The sequence below is a fragment of the Rasamsonia emersonii genome (assembly GCF_000968595.1).
Source record: "Rasamsonia emersonii CBS 393.64 chromosome Unknown ctg1118621760005, whole genome shotgun sequence".
NCBI lineage: Eukaryota > Fungi > Ascomycota > Eurotiomycetes > Eurotiales > Trichocomaceae > Rasamsonia > Rasamsonia emersonii.
In genome coordinates this window covers 50,621-69,691 of record NW_013563282.1, presented here as the reverse complement: position 1 = coordinate 69,691, position 19,071 = coordinate 50,621, and the positions used below count along the sequence as shown (strand labels likewise).

The 19,071-nt window shown below is 50.2% G+C and overlaps 8 protein-coding genes across 8 annotated transcripts; 4 read left to right on the top strand and 4 right to left on the bottom strand.

The window, feature by feature from the left end:
* Positions 1–896: 896 nt before the first annotated feature.
* Positions 897–1,524, bottom strand: T310_1894 (Peptidyl-prolyl cis-trans isomerase-like 3; the record flags this gene model as incomplete). The annotated part of the gene is made up of 2 exons (XM_013475240.1): positions 897–1,292; positions 1,513–1,524. 2 exons carry the CDS (start codon positions 1,522–1,524, stop codon positions 897–899), a joined length of 408 nt encoding a protein of 135 aa, XP_013330694.1.
* Positions 1,525–2,587: 1,063 nt separating this feature from the next.
* On the top strand, positions 2,588–3,921 carry T310_1893 (Arrestin domain protein; the record flags this gene model as incomplete). Its single annotated transcript, XM_013475239.1, has 3 exons — positions 2,588–2,665; positions 2,732–3,616; positions 3,679–3,921. 3 exons carry the CDS (start codon positions 2,588–2,590, stop codon positions 3,919–3,921), a joined length of 1,206 nt encoding a protein of 401 aa, XP_013330693.1.
* Positions 3,922–5,975: 2,054 nt separating this feature from the next.
* Positions 5,976–7,562, top strand: T310_1892 (uncharacterized protein; the record flags this gene model as incomplete). The annotated part of the gene is made up of 4 exons (XM_013475238.1): positions 5,976–6,094; positions 6,178–6,983; positions 7,056–7,390; positions 7,455–7,562. 4 exons carry the CDS (start codon positions 5,976–5,978, stop codon positions 7,560–7,562), a joined length of 1,368 nt encoding a protein of 455 aa, XP_013330692.1.
* A 415-nt stretch (positions 7,563–7,977) lies between these two features.
* T310_1891 (uncharacterized protein) lies at positions 7,978–8,887 on the bottom strand (the record flags this gene model as incomplete). Its single annotated transcript, XM_013475237.1, has 4 exons — positions 7,978–8,150; positions 8,364–8,497; positions 8,594–8,642; positions 8,755–8,887. The coding sequence occupies 4 exons, from the start codon at positions 8,885–8,887 to the stop codon at positions 7,978–7,980; spliced, it is 489 nt and encodes a 162-aa protein (XP_013330691.1).
* Positions 8,888–9,566: 679 nt separating this feature from the next.
* Positions 9,567–10,918, top strand: T310_1890 (Uncharacterized protein; the record flags this gene model as incomplete). The annotated part of the gene is made up of 3 exons (XM_013475236.1): positions 9,567–10,175; positions 10,288–10,693; positions 10,761–10,918. The coding sequence occupies 3 exons, from the start codon at positions 9,567–9,569 to the stop codon at positions 10,916–10,918; spliced, it is 1,173 nt and encodes a 390-aa protein (XP_013330690.1).
* Positions 10,919–11,453: 535 nt separating this feature from the next.
* On the bottom strand, positions 11,454–13,923 carry T310_1889 (Ubiquitin--protein ligase; the record flags this gene model as incomplete). Its single annotated transcript, XM_013475235.1, has 10 exons — positions 11,454–11,724; positions 11,780–12,120; positions 12,191–12,303; positions 12,378–12,538; positions 12,576–12,882; positions 12,949–13,019; positions 13,075–13,199; positions 13,270–13,506; positions 13,603–13,773; positions 13,861–13,923. The coding sequence occupies 10 exons, from the start codon at positions 13,921–13,923 to the stop codon at positions 11,454–11,456; spliced, it is 1,860 nt and encodes a 619-aa protein (XP_013330689.1).
* A 1,206-nt stretch (positions 13,924–15,129) lies between these two features.
* Positions 15,130–16,601, top strand: T310_1888 (uncharacterized protein; the record flags this gene model as incomplete). Its single annotated transcript, XM_013475234.1, has 4 exons — positions 15,130–15,550; positions 15,670–15,824; positions 15,895–16,126; positions 16,195–16,601. 4 exons carry the CDS (start codon positions 15,130–15,132, stop codon positions 16,599–16,601), a joined length of 1,215 nt encoding a protein of 404 aa, XP_013330688.1.
* Positions 16,602–17,096: 495 nt separating this feature from the next.
* T310_1887 (uncharacterized protein) lies at positions 17,097–18,562 on the bottom strand (the record flags this gene model as incomplete). Its single annotated transcript, XM_013475233.1, has 2 exons — positions 17,097–18,309; positions 18,378–18,562. 2 exons carry the CDS (start codon positions 18,560–18,562, stop codon positions 17,097–17,099), a joined length of 1,398 nt encoding a protein of 465 aa, XP_013330687.1.
* Between the last annotated feature and the right edge of the window lie 509 nt (positions 18,563–19,071).

Here is a 19,071-nt window from a genome sequence, read left to right as displayed (position 1 = left end):
TGCGGCGCAGTACACGGAGTTGATTATGCGAGTTGTCTATGGTGATCAGGTGCATATGGGACGGCGCTTGCGACGAGGTGTTTTGGAGAAGATGTCTTTTCTTTCTTTCTCTTTCTTTTTTTTTTATTTTTAAATAATACGCACTTGGCATGATTGGCTTACGTTGCAATGATCCACGAGTGCGAAATGTGAGATACGCCATGATGTGATTGATGTTCTTAGTTCTGCTAGTTTTATTATATACACCAAAAGCATGTCTATTTTTTCTGTGCATCAAATTCAATATGACCTCCAATAGTATCCGGTTGCAATATTCTTGCAGGTAACGACTCCCGGAGACGTCACATGTTGCTGGAAACCAGCAGACCAGGTATTGACTCTAGATGAATCTCTTATTTACATCGAGAGTCGAGGTAATATGAACTCGACGTCGATACCGTATCATAATAGGACTGTTGTCCAGTGTGTGTTCATAGCACAGACGTTCAGCAGAGCAGACCTTTCAGAGGCTGTGTTGCGAATTACGTCGAAGGGCGGACGGGCCTGATCGGGCTTTATGCCATTCGCTGGCTTTGAAGCCATGCTGTTTCGTGCGGCAGAAGCATGTCGGTAGACGCCTCTGAAGCAGTTTTTGGTCGCGGAGTGTAGTGCTGCTGGTTTGACTGCCTTCGACAAGTGTAGACCGCGAGCAAAGTCGAGCTCAGCTTTTTTCATGATCTTTCACTTCGCGAATGGATTCGCATGAATTGTCACGCTCTTTATTTTCAGCGCCTCCCACTCTCCTTCCTTTCCCTCACCCTCTTTGGGCTGAATCACTCGTCCCTTCTTGTCCACCTTCACCTTCGCGTTTTCCAGCCTGGACAACGTATCCCCGCCTTCATCCTGAGGGCTCAGATTCAGTACCTTGCCGAAGACGGTGCTTTCCCCGTCCAGATGGGGCGCGGGCGCGAAGGTGATGAAGAACTGGCTTCCGTTGACAGTATTACCGGTAGCGTTCTGCATGCCCGGAGCGGTTCGGTCCTTGACGGGACGGGAAGCCATGGACAGGATGCCTCGCGCGTTGTGGCGAAGTGCCGGGACGTGGATTCTTGATTCAGCGCGGCCGGATGGTAGATGGAGGTACCGCCCTTGGGGATGTCATCGAATGGGAGCATGGGCCGACGTGTCGTGGCTGAGGTTGAGGAAGCTGCGGGACCAAGCGATATATCACCGCCTTGGATCATGAAGGATGGGATGAGACGGTGGAAAGGCGTGTCATTGTATGCGCCTGCCGCGCAGAGGGCAAGGAAATTCTGTTACAGTGTTAGTTTAGTCGTTTACAATCCGTCGCTTGTCGATAATGTATACATGCCTCGGCTGTCTTAGGGACAGTTTCGCAAAATATCTCGACCTTCAGGTCTCCGTGGGTGGTATGAAGCTGTACGCATTTAGCGACGGTTAGTCTCAGTCGAAAGAGAGTCCTGACGTGGACGGGTACCATAGACCATGGAACCCAGGGTTGTCAATACTCACAGTAACCGACATGGCTCCTCACTGAGCTCGAATATTCGGTATTCGCCAAATAATGACAGGAGAAGAGAATGGAATACTGTTTGCTGCATGCAAAGAACAGTTGTGGGCAGAATCCCGAAGGCGGTGTGTCGGTCATCACCAATTACTTCTGACGAGCATCGCATGACTCGGCTCCTGCAAGATCACGAATTGCCTCGCATTGGCTGTCTTACGTAGGTACCATGCGGCGTCTATGCATTGGATGGAATTGTAGTTGGCTTGTTGTCACATGCCTCTGCTTCCTGGATCATCTTCGTCATGCAAGAGCTCTTCATTCCTCATCAGAGCTGGAACTGCTACTGCGACGATGCCACGCGACAGGTGGCTGTAGGATAATTAACCGTTAAGGCGTACATTCAGCACATTTCTACACGCTAGCAACGGCATATTCCATACCCCACAAACTAGGCTGGGAACATTGGCCCCCGGCCCCAACCAGGCATCGGCGGCTGGCTTGTTGCACGAATGGGGGGCGGGGATGTCGTTAGCTGCCTTGTCAGGTTCAAGACAAGGTTATCGGGCGCACATCGCATGTAGCAATATCGTGTTGAGGCAGATCATCAGTAATATCAGGCAGTGATCTTGACCCGATCACACCGGGAGAGGGGCTCGGCTGTATTCTGAGCAGGTCAACTGCAAGAATCCAGACTATATTTGTTGACTCCACATGCGACTGCCGTCGACACTTCGCGCCGCTGCTAGCCTGATTGCGGGACCAAGCGGGCAGTCAAGTCAGCTTCCAGCGTCCAGAGGCATTCTGCGCTCATCTGCGCTGCTGAGGAGACATCTGTCTGCACTCTCTTGTTTCCTGTGTCCCTCCTCGTCGATTGCTCTCTCCTCTCGGTGGATTGCTGAAGCTGTTTCCACCGGCGTCATCCCGCTTCACGGTACCGCCTGAGCGGGTCTCCGGGCAGATGAATCGTCCTTTGCTCCCTAGATCGCAGCACTGTCAACTACAACTGTCTAGCCTAATTCTCCGCGCGCATCGATTCCACCTGGCACTCGCCCATGGTGGCCTGGGCGGTGCTCCTTCACCATGGCCGCCTTCGTGCGAGTATCAGGCCCCCCTAACGGCAACTTTCTAGTAGGCTATCCGGGAATCTCTGCAACCCTGGTGAGTCTTGGAGGCGTTACTCTCGTGCAGGCGTTTCAATGAGACATTCTCTGACCTACTGGCTAGCCGCGCATCGAGGGCAAAGTAGAGATTCGTCCCAGCGCAGGAATCACCGCACCTGTCAACATCTCCCTTGTCACTATTTCCCTCCAGCGCCGGGAGACGATCCACCCTTCAGCAGACTCGGTTACGAAGAAACACCTTGCGCCGCCCCGGAAGGAGATCGTTGATATTGTTGGTAAAGAGATGCTGCTCTTCCGCTGCCCCGCCGGTCGAGAATATGAAGAGGTCATGTCGATGGATCTGCCGTTCGTCCTGTTTATTCCCTACGGACGAGGCGGTCAGGAGGCGTCGAGACGAATTCCTGCTGCGAGCCTGCAACTGCCCAGCCGAACCGCTGAGACATACTACGAGATGGTCGTGATGGTACAGCAGGGCCAGTCGGAGCAGAGGAAATATTCTTTTCCCGTGCCAATCACTAGATACGACACTCTGTCGACGTTTGGGATGTACAACCGACCCGAAACCGCGGAGAGAGTTACAGATCACCTGGTCACCCTGGCGATTTCTTTACCACGATGGTCTTATGGGCCTCTCGACCCCGTGAGCGTGTACGTGAAGCTGGCTCCGAATCCGGATTGGTTGAGCAAAGCGAAGAAGGTTACAATCAACAAGATTACGATCGGGATTGACGAGGAGATCGTATTTAACCACGAAGGGGACGAGCCTCAACGCAAGGTCAAGACCATTGCCAAGCGGACAGAAAACGTCGGTGTGAAACTGCCAGAGCAAGGTTACCTTACGAATCTCGGGCTGGTGTTCCCTGCAAAGGACATGCGAGACGCCGACGGGATTTTACCACGAGGGAAAGCGGCATTTCCTATGTATGCGGTTAGCGCCTTTACGACCACAGCCACTCTGTATAAGATCGAGTATTACCTGACGGTCAAGGTAGGTTCTTAGTGCTCCTTCGACGCAACGTCTGTGGCAGTAATATTGATTAATTTTTCCAGGCTCATTTAACCTCGGCAAGGGACATTGTTATCCGACAACCTATCGTTGTGTGTCCGCTCGATCATGCTGGATGCAAAGAAGAAATGGAAGCCATCGAGCAAGCAGCGCGCGATGCTGCAATGATTAACCCGGAAAACCCCATGCTGCCGCTGCCGACGATAGTCCGAGTCCACGACCCCAATGCATTACAAAGCCTAGGGGTGGCTATTGTTGGAAACCAGAAGAAGCCGTTGATCGATTGAAATTGTGCATACTCGTCACTGACCGTCACTGAATGATGGGAACATTAGTTGACCGCATTATCGATTGGCAGCACCATCGATCCAATCAAACATCTTGCTTGGTTATCCGGTCAGTCGTGTGGATTGGTTGATTAACCTGTCGATTGGGTTCATAGTCAGTCAGCCCAACAAACTGCTTGACGGATTGCTTGCCAAGTCTATCAATCCGACAACGTCGCTCGACTGACTGTTATCCTCTCAAAGGACGGCAATATCAGTCTTGCCTACATGTTGGCCTCATTTCAGGTGGCACAGGCTATCTGATAGGCCAACCGATCATGAGATCACGGCTTTTCCTTCAATTCCCAGAGACATAAATTTCTCGACCTCTCTCTCTTTGTCATATGAGAGACGCTACGGATACTTAAATACTTGTTGGTTTTTTGCCTTCTTGGAATTTGTGATTGTCGTTAGGGGAAACAATTGCATGGACATGGAGTTTTGCGGCATTGTGATGTGTATTCAGGAATAACATTTTGATCAGCATGTTTACCTTTTCGACTTTGCTCCTGGTCCTTCTTCTCCAGGAGAGACCGTATACTGTTTACTCTTTCTATACCATTGTTTATTTTTGGATCGGCAGGAGCTTGTGCTTCCTGCATTGGGGCAGCGATATTGAGCGGCAGAAAACGCTGAGCAAATTTGGAACGAAACGGACAACAAGTCGCGTTTCGTCCTCATATAAAATTCTGATATGGTGTCGTTTCTTGTTGTCATCTTCGTTCTATAGAATTCGCCTGTTGCATCCAACCTCACTCGACATCTGACAGAGGCGATAATGGTACCCATCACTGCATACATCTTGATTTAGGTTTAGTGAAACATGAGATAACTCTAATGTGTTACGAATGTTAAAGACAGGTCTAAACTGCTTCTGTGTCAAGTTCCATGGTCTCGTAAGATGATTCTATAAATTCTTGCAGGATCGATACTCTTATGTTTCTTCGCAATGGGGTATGACTATAAACGACTAGATATCTTGAATTATATACAGAAAGTCAACAACTTCTACTCCTCCAATTTCAAAAACCCCATCGCCAAACTCAGCATATCAGGATCGGGGGGTGCCGGTGCTGACTTGTCAACTGATGCAGTTTCTGCCGTGACGGCGGTCCTTTCAATATCCCGAAGACAATCTTTCAGCATCTGCAGGACGGTCTTGTATTGAGGAGAAGAAGGGCCGAATGTGCGGAAGGTATTGCTCAAGTTGGTGGATATCTGGAGATTCGATCGAGATGAGTTAATTCGATTCTCTTTCTCTCTCTTTTTTTAAAGTTCACACAGAAAAGGGAGTACGCTCGATTTGAAATGGATTGTATCGTGGTAAACGAGGCGAAAGAAAGCAGAAGGGAAGAGAGATAGATAACATTGGGCAATGCTGTTTGTTGTATGTTATGATTTACATCCACTGATCGGATTCTACCTACCTGGAGCAGGATTTCATTGTAGTTAGGAGGAGCATTTCCAGAGGACATCATGTCATCACGAACGACAATGTCAATGGATTTTGACGACTGGCCAATAATCTCACTCGAGATCAAGTAATTTTCTTTTGCGGTCGACTAAATACTGAACTTTCAGTGGGGTGTATCTATAGTACAGTACGTGTTAATTGCGGGGTAGGGCGACTCGAGCAAATTCAGACGGCGAAACGGCGTGTGGTCTGTCAACAGAGAAAAAATTTTACAAGCTGTTGCGGTACGATCTTCTATAGTAGAGAGTATGATTCATAAATGAAACTCCAGGTAGAGAGCTTCTAGTTGCAGGCCTGTTTGATAAGGTATCCATGCATATACCGCGGAGCTCCAGCCAGTAAGTTAAGCTCGTGCGTGTCGGCAACGCTAAGCAGCGAAATTATCATGGAACTTTTCTTGCTGATAAGATCTTCCTCATTTGAATATCCATTACTCATCCAGTTCCACATTTCAGTGGCGCAGATCGTCTGTCGTTCGTTCGCGCGATATACACTGCATACCCCTTTTTAACAATCAAATAATTTTCAGTCGCTGCCAGAAATGGCCGACGTCGACGAGGATGCGATCCATCTCCCCGCCTCGCATGACTCCGCAGGCCAGATTGAGCATGATCTCTCGGACGAGACACAGGACTTTCGCTTTCTAAATAATCTTGCGCTGTGCGTATTGGGTGTTTGCAATCGTTCTTTCTCTACCTTTGCATCTGGAGTCATTCCTTACTGACCACGGATCATGTCCACAGTGTCACCGACATCAACCAAGCCACCCTCCCCCGTCGCGGCGAAAAAGACTTCGAACCAAACCCGACCTTGCTACAATCCGATGCGCTCGCTTCATCCCGGCAGGCGATGCACAATGCGCTCTCGTTCCCACGTCTCCATCACCCGAAGAACCGCGTCATCGGCGTCTATGCTCCAGATGGCCCTGCCCCTCCGAGAGCCGTGCTGAAAAAAGCCGCGACTACGGAAGGACGTGCCGAGGATACTTCTGCCTTGAAGAGTGATCAAACAAAGGTGTCTATGAAGGCTTCGGCAACGGGAATGGGTGTCCCCGCTGACGCGTGCGTGTACGTGCCAAATCCAAAGGGCCAATACTTCAGGACAATGGGCCAGGCAGACCGCTGGAATCGTGTCTGGCTGCTACCGGAGGAGGCTCTCTACCTGCTGGAACGAGGCAGTTTAGATATCAGATGGCCGTCATCGATGGTCGGTTCCGGTGGAGACCAGGACGACGAGAATGACAACGAATCGAGTGTTCCGATGAGTTTGCAGGCTGCATATACGTGCTTCATCGGCCGCGGCGGATTGACCTTGGAGAGGTTCACTGTCTACTCGTTACTGAGGCGCCTAGGATACACGGTTATTCGAGCCCCTTCCTGGGACGAGACCAAAGATGTGCATGAGGGAGCGTTTGGAACGACACAAGACAACAGAGGACCTGGTATTATCGGCTTCCTGGGACGCCTATTCAGGTCGATATGGAATTTCAATGCGGCAGGCCGCACGGCCTTTGGTCCCCTTGTTGGATTGGGTATCCACCGCAGCTACAGTGAGTTTCTGTGATTACGTTCCTAGAGAATTGACTTGACGAGAACATGGGGCTGATAATATGCTACAACAGTCGATATATACCGCAGATTATCATTGATTCCCTCCGAAGACCCATCCACGCCTGAACCTCCAGCTCGACGCACCGATCCTCCATTCCGGATTGCATTCCACGTCTACAAGCCCGCCACGCCGTTCCGGAAGTCTGCTCCTCCGACGCCAGATTTCCGGATCGCAGTGGTTAACACCTGGACCCAGACCACTCTCCCCACACTGTCGCAGCTCCGGGCCCTCTTGGAGAGCACCCCGCTCGATCCGCCTGTTGGGGAGAAGATGGAGCGACAGTTGTACATGCGGCTCCGACACGGCTACAGGAGCGTCATCCTGGGGGTAGTGGACCAGGGCGTGGTGAGCTTCCTCCGCGTCGCCGACGCAGGCTTCTCAAAAGAGAAGATATACTACAATAAAGAAGGGCCCAAAGGTCCCAAGAAAGGTGGCTTCTCAGGCAAAGGAGGTGGAAAAGGAAGAGGCCGAGAAAGGTGAACAACCTTCTCAGCTAGCTCTATCATCCATTGCATGATCTCGATGAACGAATGCAGGGATTGCATGCATCGCCATCAGAAATCAGTACCCTTCCTCACCCATCTACCTACCCACCTCATTCGCTTTTCGCGAATGTATGAAATAAAAGAAGAATGAATGAGATATGGCATGTCTCCCCTGGAATAAGGCCCACATGTCCAGGGAAGACGGACAGAGGCTGAATCGAAAGGAGCACCACAGGACAGACCATATCTGTCCCGTATATTGATTTGCCATCGTCTTTAGGACATCCGTCTATTCGGGTTTTTGGAAAAATGAAGACGGATGGTGATGCTTCAGATGGCGCAGTGGAAAAAAGAAAGATGGATAGGAAGGTCTCCATCTAGTGGATGGGCAGGCACTTGGGCCTGCTGCTAGGTTATGAGGAACAACATCAAGCTTCAAGCTTCGATTCAGCAATGTGGGGGCTCACTTTGTGAGCCTTGTAAATGAACCTTGTTTCTTCGTTCCTGAAGAATATACCCTTTGATACCAACCGTTCCTATTTGTCGAACACCGTAAATCCGTAATCCCAATCCCAATTCCCAGCCATGACTGCGGGTGCCTGCTGGCGCCAATATAAACACTATAAATACAGTCGTCCGTTCGTCATATCAAATCTCTTTCATCGTCATAAAAAAGCGTCATGAATCCGATTCATTCCGAATTTCGTATGGTACAATCATCATCAATCAATTAAGCTGTTAACCTGGTTAGTCACGTTCATTCCTTCATACGTCACTTTTTTTCCCTCTGGCCATGACGCCATGAGGCCCAGTTAAAATAGAAAAAAACGTACTATCCAAATAATCTGCAGCCATCAGAAGCTCCAAGCACAGCTCGGGAGGAATGTCCATGTCGGGCACGTTGCTCTGGTCCTTGTTCTTTTCATTGTAGCAGAAGTATTCGCAAACTTTCTCAAGGACGATGCCGCTGCACAAATGTACAGAGTAGAGCGTTAGCAAATTTCGAAAAAGGCACTGTAGAGCTAGAGCTGTGTGTATGAGAGGAAAGAGGAGGGATACAAACCTGATATTCTCCAGCACACAACGGCCCGTGATGGCTTCAGAGAAGTTGCCTACATTTTGAAATCCTCGTTAGCGCGCTAAGAAAAAAAAGAATAATTCAGTATTCATAATGTAATCGTTATGGATTACACTAATAATGTAATGTACTGTACATGTACATACTCGAAGGCTCCAACATCCGTCGTATCGTCCCCGACACGCAGGCCGTACTGCGCGGAAGCACAAACTCGAATCCGTCGCTCGAGACTAATGTCACGAATTCGGACGGTGTGGAGGTGGAGGTAGAGGCGGACATATTGTAAATTTTTTTTTCTTTCGAACGAACGCGTGTAGAAAAAACGCGCTCGCTCAACGGACGGATCTGTGTGCTGGAAAGAGGGCTGGGTAGGATCTAAACTGGGAAAAATGATGTATGGACGAGAGTAGTCTCATTTCTGTAGGAAGAAAAGGGGATTGAGTAGTGTTGAGATGAAATAGTAGGGAAGTTGGTTCAAGGACCGCGAAAGATTTAAGTATGTGGGATGTTTTTCCATGTGGTCCGTGCTCAAGCTTGCGGAGGGAGCTTCCGCTGGTCATCCCGCCGCGTCGGAGAGTACATGTAACTCTGAATGATGCTGAAAAGGGAACGAAAGGTCGGGGCCATTGATGATCATGGTGAATATCATCGCTCATTGAAGTTAATGGCCTGTCTGATGAAGTTCTATATGCCTAACCACAGTTTTCAATAATTTATGCTCTTAATCTGAGGTTTATAGACCACTTGCGCTAAGCCGGAACGCTATCCCTAAACGGGGAATTCGGGTCACTCCAGCGTACTGAGGGCAATCAGTGTAATTCTCGTCATCAATGACTACTTTTGAAATGCTTATTGTTTAAAACTTCTCTAATGCAGCAGGTTCTGGAATTTTTCTAATATTTTATACTTTTTTTCTGGCTTGTTTTTTTGCATTTAGTATATGTACCTGCCAATGTCAATGCGCTCTGCTACCGCTCTGCGAGCCCGCATTGAGCGCGCTTCAATCTCCATCGGAATCGGACAACACCAATACTCCAAATGGTCTACTCACTCCTGTTGGCTTAATTCAAATGGCACATATCGATTTCCAATCTTTCTACAAATACAGAGACATGTGTCAACTGGATCATCTACAAACCGTAATAATGATAATAATGCTCGATTCAAATCTGCGGATCGCCTGCTTGGCAGGACGTGCATGATCACGGGAGGCTCTTCGGGCATCGGTTTCGCGGTCGCAGAACGTTTCCTTCAAGAAGGGGCTGAAAAGGTCATTCTTGTGGGCAGATCCTACGAGCGCCTTTTGAGTGCTGCGGAGCGCCTGCGGGGGATTGCTACCTCCAAACAAGTGTCCGCCAGCGGTGGTGATGACGCGGCAGTAGCGACGCGATCTCCCGAGGAGGATAGCGAAGAAATCGCCAAGGAAAGAGAAAGAGATCATGGCAGCCTATTGTCACGTCAAGAATTGTCTCCAGGATCGCTTGTTGCTGCTACCGACAATATCTCCTTGCTCGTGGGAGATGTCTCCTCGGCTGATCAATGGATGCGAGAATTGGAGAAGGAGATGGTACGACCAGCTTCCAAATTTTCTCTCCGTTCGTTCATCATCTAAAATATCTCTGTGATATTGAGAAAAAGTCTTCTCTCTGACGGCATGCTAATTCCTCAAATCTATCCAGGAGAACGTCGACGTCCTCGTCAACGCAGCAGGGATATCAATTTCCAATATCCTGCCCAAAACCGACACAGTCGACATCTCCAGAATACTGTCCACAAACCTGGAGGGCGCAATTCTGACTTCTCGCGCGATGCTGCGAGCATGCGTTCGATCTCGTCTGAAGAAGCGTGGCGATGCGACGACAGAAGACAAACGATCAGACCTCTCTCTCTCCAAATGTATCATCAACATCTCTTCCTTGCTCGCACTCAAAGGTGTCACAGGCACCGTCACCTATGCCGCATCAAAGGCGGGTTTGCTTGGTCTGACCCGCTCTGTGGCTGTCGAAGCGGCAGAGACGCTTCGCGGCGTGACAGTGCGCTCCAATGCCATTGTGCCGGGGTACATTGAAACGCCAATGATTGAAGGTGAGTGTGATTTACACTGTGGGGAAAATATCGATGTACGAGGTTCTCACACAGCGATATCCTACAGACTTCAGCAGCGACCGAATCTCCAAATTGAAAGACAGTATCCCTCTGAAGCGGTTCGGCTATCCACAGGAAGTTGCCGATGCCGCCGTTTTCCTAGCCAGCAATGAATACGCCAACAACTGCGTGCTCAATCTCGACGGTGGGCTAAGCGCAGTGTGAAGGCACATCCTCTTCGAATCTATCACAACCACGAAGATAAGAACAAATTTTTCAAAAATCCCTCTTGTGGACGAGAACGGATAACTATTTCTCTATTTATTGGAGACAGACAGATGAAACAAGAACCATTCTGCGCTTGTCCTTGAGGTCGGTCTCTAGCACTGGGCCTCTGACCTGACGACGTCTTCTATTTATCAATCAGCTCTTTCACGTGCGTGTTCCATCCCTTACTACCCGCCCGACCTGATTCAGCCAATCAACCAACCTTGCAGCCAGCGAACAACCACCGTATAGACCAGACCATCCGTTCTCCATGCAGACCAGAAACAAAGTTTTCCCAACTCCACTCCGCCTCCCAAAAAACTCCGAAAAAAAAAGACATTCTTTTGGATGTGTATATGTTACAGTTGAAGAGGGGGAAAAAGGTGTTGAAACCAGAACAGAAAGTCGGTGGAGAGGGAAGATCATCTCAAAATGCTATGCCCAAACAACATCAAGAAGCGAAAATAGAGAACACAGGATGTGATATCCTCATTCAATCATCAATCAGAATTGCGCCGCTTTCGGTCTCGTCAAGGACAATTGGATGTTCTCCGTCCCCGTTGGCTTCCGCCTTCGCGAATCGCTTGGCGGGCTGAATCTCTTCGAGCCCAGCTTCTTCGGCGCCGCGTTTTCGTTTACCTGTGGTGCCATTGAGCGCCGCTCCGTTGACCTGCTCCTCGGCGGCAGGTTCTTGTTTCGGCTTCTTCGGGATATCGATTTGCTTCTCGAGGGAAATAGGCTTATCCTCCGGGGTAGCTTTCGCTCTGCAGAATAATAGTCAGTACACTCTACGACAAATGGATGAGAAAGGATTCCTACCGTTCAGAAACAAGCAACTCCAAGTTTACCCGAGGCTCTTCATCCTCTTCATCTATCACCCTGATCAGGCTTTCGGCCTTGAGACCCAGATCTGTGAGCTTCTTAGGAAGGTTGTCGTCAAGGTCGGGGTCGTAAATCGTGCCAGCATCGGTGCTGACAGAGAACTCGTCACCGTATCCTAGCTGCTGGCGGAGTATGTCCTCAATCAAGTCATTCAAGGTTGCGTGCTCCAAGTCCACGAAAATCCTGCCTAGGGCGACCGAGCAAACAGGGCAATTTGGATTAGGAGGCTTCAAGGTGTCGGAATTGATAGCGCGAACACCAGATCGCTCGAGGAAGACCTTGAAACCAAGTATAAGCGTTAGAACAAGTGCCTTTAGGACTTTCATAATCATGAGAAAATCAAGTTACCATTTTAGCACGGCTGTAATCATCCTTTAGAACTTTGAAAGCTTGTAGGACACAGAGACCTGCCGTCATGGCGTTGGTCGTCGCAATCGCAGGAATAATGTTCCCAGCCATCTCTGTAAAAGGGGTCAGTTAAGAGTCCTCGTCGGTAAACGGGTCTGGTTTTATAATGGCATAGCTGTGCACGTACGCTTGATGTCAAATTTCGACTTGGGCTCGATTCCAAAGATAGTCGATCGCAGATTCGCGCTGGCGGCGACGAAGTCTAGCGTATCGACATCATCCTTGTCAAAGGTCAGGATTGGTTCGACCTCGCCCGTATTGCTTTCCTGGAGCGACTTGAGTCTCTTGCTTAACCGATCCAGACTAGTTTGCGTCAGCCACACACTCCTCATAAGGCATTCGAGTATCTGACCTGTCCTTGAAGACGACAAAATCTTCTTCCAAGGTCCAAATCTTCTGATCGTTTTGGGAGACGGTCGGATCGATGGCGCTGGCCTTTTCTTGCAGCGTGCCGTAATCCAGAGGCTCTGGTGGCTTACGTGTTTTCCACATGTCTTCCATGCCACGTAGCCGTTCTATGTCTTCCTTGAATACCTTTGTAAACACTTTCTCGGCAAAGTCATCGGAGCCCATCGACGCTCGAATTGCTTTGAGGGCCTGTGCTTCACGACGGAGATTCTCAATCTCCTCCGCTGCTCCAGTGTTAGCTTGACAAGTTCCGGGGGCAGAACTCTGGGGATGGGACAATCTTCATCTACCATTTTCTGCATCTTCTGAATGGTCGAGACCATCCGCTTCGGCATCAGTCTCGCTCGTTCCAAACAGCTCGCTGGACACGGTTAGCAGTCAAGGCGCGAAGAGCGTCAAGCCTATGAGGAACTCACGGGAAAAGGTAGCTTTTAGCCCAGACGATGCAGTGGATGGGTTGGCTGGGCGTGCTCCGTATAGTACAGACGGGAAAGGACTTGGGAACCTCTTTCGGATTGCAATCGTAGCACTCAGTTTGGCCCTGGGTATTTTCGTAAGCTTTCCACTGCACCCTGACCTCCAATGGAAATGGCGCATCGGTGAATTCTCACTTTCTTGATAACCTGGACTTGTCCATTAAAGCCGGTAGTGCCGCTCTCCACTAGAGGCACGTTCGCTGCCAGACACATTCGGTTGACATGGCGGCGGGCGTCGAGATTGTCTAAGGCGTTAAAAACGATATCGAACTTGGCGAACCAGTCCACGGTAAACTGGCTGTCCTTGATGTTGGCGTGATAGGCTTCCAGTTTCGCATTGGGCTGGAATTTACCGGCGACCTCCTTCGCTACCTGGATGGACGGAGATTCGTGTCAGCCTTATCCGGGTGCGGCGCATGATCGATCGACCGGATGACCGGAGGATGGAGAGGAGGGGGATCGACGTACCAATGCCTTCGATTTCTTGATGTGCTCCTGGCGAAAGAGGAATTGGCGGTTCAGGTTGCTCAGGTCGATTGTGTCAAGGTCGATAATGTGGATTTCGCCGAAACCGGTGAGCAGGAGGTTCTTGAGAAGCTCGCAGCCGATCCCTCCGGCACCCACCAGCAGGACGCGGGACTGAAGAAAAGGAGATCGATCAGTACCTCGTCATGCAGGTCGCGTGTCTTGCCCGAGGCTGCGATTGAAGATTTGGAAGCTGCTTACCTCACGAATGCGCTTGGACAGGGTGCCCAAGGAGCGCTTCAGATAGGCATCTCGCGCCGCCATGATCGCGCCCGGATCGAACAAACAACACTCTGGACGAGGTGGAATCGGATGTCAAGGCGACATAGAGATGACGGAGGGAAGGAGTCAGGGAGGCTAGATTGCAGGACTGAAAATGAGAGGGGAGGAGAGAAGACGTCAAAGCCCGATTGGGACAGGTGCAGGGTGGCCGCAGAGGGTTGGTGAGTTCCTAATGAGGCCGGACCGCGCAGCGAGAGATGCCGAAGCGGGCCAGACTCGCAGGGTGTCTGACGTACTGTACATGCAGCTCGCGCTGAGTTAGCCCAGACCAGGCTCCAGCTCCAGGCTACAAGGCTACGGCTGAATTTATTCCTGAGATAAAGGACCTTCGCCAAATTAATCTACTAGCTGGCTGTTTTTAAAATGCTTCCATGCAAGATCTGACGGCCAACTGCAGCCGCAATCTCCAGTGGGCTAGTACGTGTAGCTGAAGCCCGTTGTGACCCATCTGTCTTCAACCCACCACCAATGACCAGACGACCATGGGTGCTTTGGCTGGCATTGACTCAGGAGATCTGCAGGCTGCTGGACCGGTAGATATTTATTTAGTTCTGGCTTCCCCTCTCCTTGCTGAGAATGCAGCACTGTAGCCTGCCATATGGAGGCATTGCATGCCTGTCCAGGCTGCTGCAACTCTTCAGCATTCTCGAATAGAGGCGCCAGCGAGTCAGCATTAAGAGATGTCCCTGGAACGATTTTCCGGGTCGTTCGTGCCTGTCCTGAGCAGCCATAACGGCGTTGAGTTCGTCCATCATGATGTCTGCCGCAGGGGCGTTCGGAAGGAGCGAATCAGCATGCAGATTCCTGCTTATGTAACCCAGATTCAAATCCTCATTCGAACAAAGAACGGCGTACTTGTACACGATAAGGACATTGACAGCCAAGCAACGTCTGCCTGTTTCATACTAGACTTCTTTTCTTCTCCTTTCTTTTTTTGTATTGTTTGAACCTGCTACAAAAGAAGGGTGTGTTTATAGACTTCATGGACTAGAAGCTTCCTGCCAGACAGTCAACAGGAGTGTCGTACGTGTTCCCACTCACGTACCACTCCGTTCACCAGGTGCTACATACACTTTTTCTTTGTCGCATATCTAAGACAACCCGATTTTTGAAGGTTTTCTGGTGAATATTTCCCTGTATGTCTTGCCTGCAGACTAGGTAGAAGGGAAAGAAAGGCGAAGGACCGCAATGTCGGACGACGAGGCGGACCCAGAACTGGTGGAACTGCTCCGCAAGTCCATGGGATTAGGTGGTGGACCTGCAGTTGCACCACCTGCAGAAACCAAAGTCTTGGAGAGTTCACGCTACATATTCGACAATGCCGTCGATGTCGCGCTGGACCCATCCAGCACCAGAGAGGCGGCGGAGAAGATCTGGCGCCAGATGCGGGAGAAAGGGTACTCTACGAAGACGTGGTCGGAGCATGAGCTGCATCCCAAGTCCAAGGACGAGGGCACTGTGGATTTCATCTTCACCATGGATCTGCTGAACTTCAGCTTCTGGTCTGACGTGTCGGATGAATCAAAGCGATTTGCGGTCGAATATCGCGGCAAGCGGTGGACCGGGTACTGGAGCCTGGTCGCTGCGCTGCAGCGAGCGCTGGATGAAGGTAGGATTTCTCAATCTTCTGGTTCTGTCTATTCGACTTTCCTGAATTAGAGTTCTGGCTGCTATAGAATTTGTGCCGGTTCATTCTCGTGGAGAAGAGGTTGAAGCTAACACTCGCAGAGATCCCTATCACGAACCCCAACTTCTGGCTGAACGAGGATGAATGCACAGAAGATGTGCTCCGCTATGTCTTCCGCTCTGCCACGGATGAGCAGATCCCTCTGTTTGAGGAACGAGTGCAATGCCTGCGGGAAGCAGGCAGAGTGTTAGACGAGGTGGGCTGACGTACGCGTCGACATGGATTCAATAGTTCTGTTCTAACATTTTTACCCGGACGATACGTAGAAATTTGACGGCAGCTTTATCAATTGCATTTATGACGCCAACCAGTCGGCAGCGGCACTGGTGAACCTGCTCGCAGAGAACTTTCCCTGCTTCCGAGACGAGGCGTCCTTTGACGGGCGTAGAGTCCGGTTCTACAAGCGGGCGCAGATCCTGGTCGCCGACCTCTGGGCCTGCTTTGAAGGTCAAAGCTACGGCAAATTTCACGATATCGACAAAATCACCATGTTTGCCGGTACGTATTCTGTTACCCTCGGCTAGAACTGTTGCAATTCGACTGATATATTTCCCACGTATAAAAAGACTACCGCATTCCCCAGATGCTCCACCAACTCGGCTGCTTGCTCTACTCGCCACCGCTAGAGAGCCACATCCGACGACTGCAGCCCATCGAAAGCGGATCGACATGGGAGATTGAGATCCGAGGAGTCAGTATCTGGTGTGTCGAACTCATCCGGCAAGAGATCGAACGCTGCCATCCGGAATCGCGCAAGCGCGATACGCCAGCGAAGCAGGTCCACGACGACGAAGATGACGACATGACCACAGAAGAATCTCCCGACTCCGACCTGGTCGATTCCAAGCCTGCTCTCGACTTCGGAGTCAACGCTATCCTGATCGACTTCTTCCTCTATGACACGGTCAAAGAGATGGAACGCGAGGGGCGTGAGACCATCCCTCATCATCGGACGAGGAGTATATGGTATTAACAACAACCAACCCAATCCAATCCAATCAAAAGGAATGAAGAAAAGAAGAGAATAGAATAGAACTTCATATACTTCGTTTATGGTGCCTGTATGATCATGCATGACAACGTACGGTACATACAGACATACATACATACATACTTGCTTCCTTCCATACATAGACTGTCTGTCTGTCTACCTGTTTGTCTGTCTGATTGCCTGCTTTCATTTAATTTGTCTTCTATTTTTCATGCCAAGTTGAATCAGGCCTAGTCTGATTTAATCTGTTCTCTCATTAGATAGGTAAGAAGGTATGGATTTAATCGATCTTCTTTTCTGGGAGGGGGCTTCCAACGAGACTGGACTGTTCTATATATGATTCTCTCTTACTGGGGTATCTATCATACATGATGAGTCTTTGGTATACATACTACCAGAGACCTGAAGGCGGGGGGAAAAAAGAAATAACAAGCTCAAAAGAACAGTTCAAAAAAAAGGACAAAGTGAAATTCCTGCTCAACCAGCGACCTTTTCTCTCCTCCCTTTTGCTGTCTGACGACCAGCTCGTTCCATCTCTTCGATCCGCTTTAGTATCTCCGTCTTCCACTCGAGGTAATCCTCTCGTCGCTCCTCGCTCAGCCAATCCACCCGGTCTTGCATCATGGTGCCTAGGCCCGGGAGGAGAAGACCCTCTTGAGAGGACGGATCGGACTGCATTAACAGCAGCGTGTGATTCGACTTGCGTCGCCGCTTTGAGCCGACGGGACCGGCGTCTTCGTCGTAGTCGTCTGCGTGGTCGGAAATCTCGTCGTCGTCGCCGTCGTTCTCCCCCGCCGTCGGGACGTTCTCAAACCACTCTTGCCCCTTGGCCCATCCCTGCTTCATGATCAGAGCGATCCATGCGTCCACATCCTCTCCATGCCGTTTCTCGGCCGGTGATAGCCCTAGACTCGACAAGGCGGTTTGACGCATCTCTGAAAAGGTCTTTTTGTCCATCTTCTTCGCGTCCGTTGCGGACGGAGAAGTGGCCCTCTGCGACGCGGGATTCGGACTGCGCCGTCTCGCCAGGACGATGAAGTAGACGGCTACAATCAAAGCGTAGACCAAATCCTTGTAGTCTTCACTGTCCTCGCCCGCCTCTGACCGGAGAGGGTCCAGGAATTCTGAAGCCTCTTTGTCTAGTGCACTGTAAGGTACGACAGAAATAAAATGCAATATCGACGAGACACCAGCGAAGATATGGGGAGGCAGCGTTCTCGAGATGGGAGGTCGCGACCACAGGCTCATGCGCGGTGCGGGCGTGGATAGCGTCTTGCAAACGGTCCGGATGCAGGGCATCACCCACGCGGGAGCGTCTTTGATCGTCGTCGATTCCGAGCCATTGAGGCCCGTGTTTTTGACGGACGTCTTTTTGGACAATGAGGAAGGAGTGTTTGGCCCATCGAGAGCCGTCCTCTTGAGTGGTGTCGACTTGGTAGGCGTGTTCTGAAGCGTCCGTGGCGTTGCGGTCTTTGACGGTGAGCGCACGGGTGCGGAGCCCTTTGTAGGAGTTGTTGTGGTCGAGGAAGGCCGCGTCGGGGTACCGGAAGCAGAGCCAGGCGCAGAATGTCTGGTAGAGACGGTACTACTCGAGAGCGATTTCTCGAGAAACGCATAGAGTTTCTTGTACACACGCGGCGGACAGGGCGGGTGGCCGAGGAGGGGAGGGAGATTGAGAGCCCGCTTCAGACTATGCCAGTCGTGTCAGCAATCCAATTAGAATAGCAGTCTCTTAGACGAAGTTGCTTTCTGACAGACCGTTTACAGGCAATCTCTGCACAAGCGTACGGCCTTGCAATCTCCTCCTCGGGCTTCAGGGTGGCCGAGTAGCTCCGGGATTGCGCGACGAGAGATTGCGCCAAGCTGAGCAGTTCCGGAGGGAGTTCATTGGCGTGTGAGGGAAGTAGTGTAGCCAGAGCCTGCTCAACGGGTCGATTGTTCATTTTGGAGGGTCCAAAGAAGAAATTTAGAAATAAAATCTCGGAATGGGCACGGGAGCTGTGAGGTCATGCTGCTACATAGCTGGAGTAGCTAAATGACTTGGAGGTGGATCCGCAACTACGGAAGATCGGTGGGGCAGCAACTATACGGAGTACATCGTCAATGCTCAATAAGTGTCAACATTCTGCAAGTTGACTTCTCCCAATTCCTTGTCTAATGGGTAGCATATTTCGTCGCATTTGGGATCTATAATGATGATAATATGGAATATCCGATTTTGAGTCTGTAGAAATAAAAGCGAAGTATATGCCGTGGAATTCGAGGAAACTACAGTAGTCCTCCAAGACCAAAAGATTTAAAGATAGTGGAAGGTAAAAAGAGAAGATGAAGATAACATTTTGAAAAAGAGCTGACTTGCACTGGGACTTGGTAGTATCATTGTCACATAAATATGGTGCATGGTATACATCGAGCACTACGTAATCCATTGAAAGAGCCAATACTCGTTTCT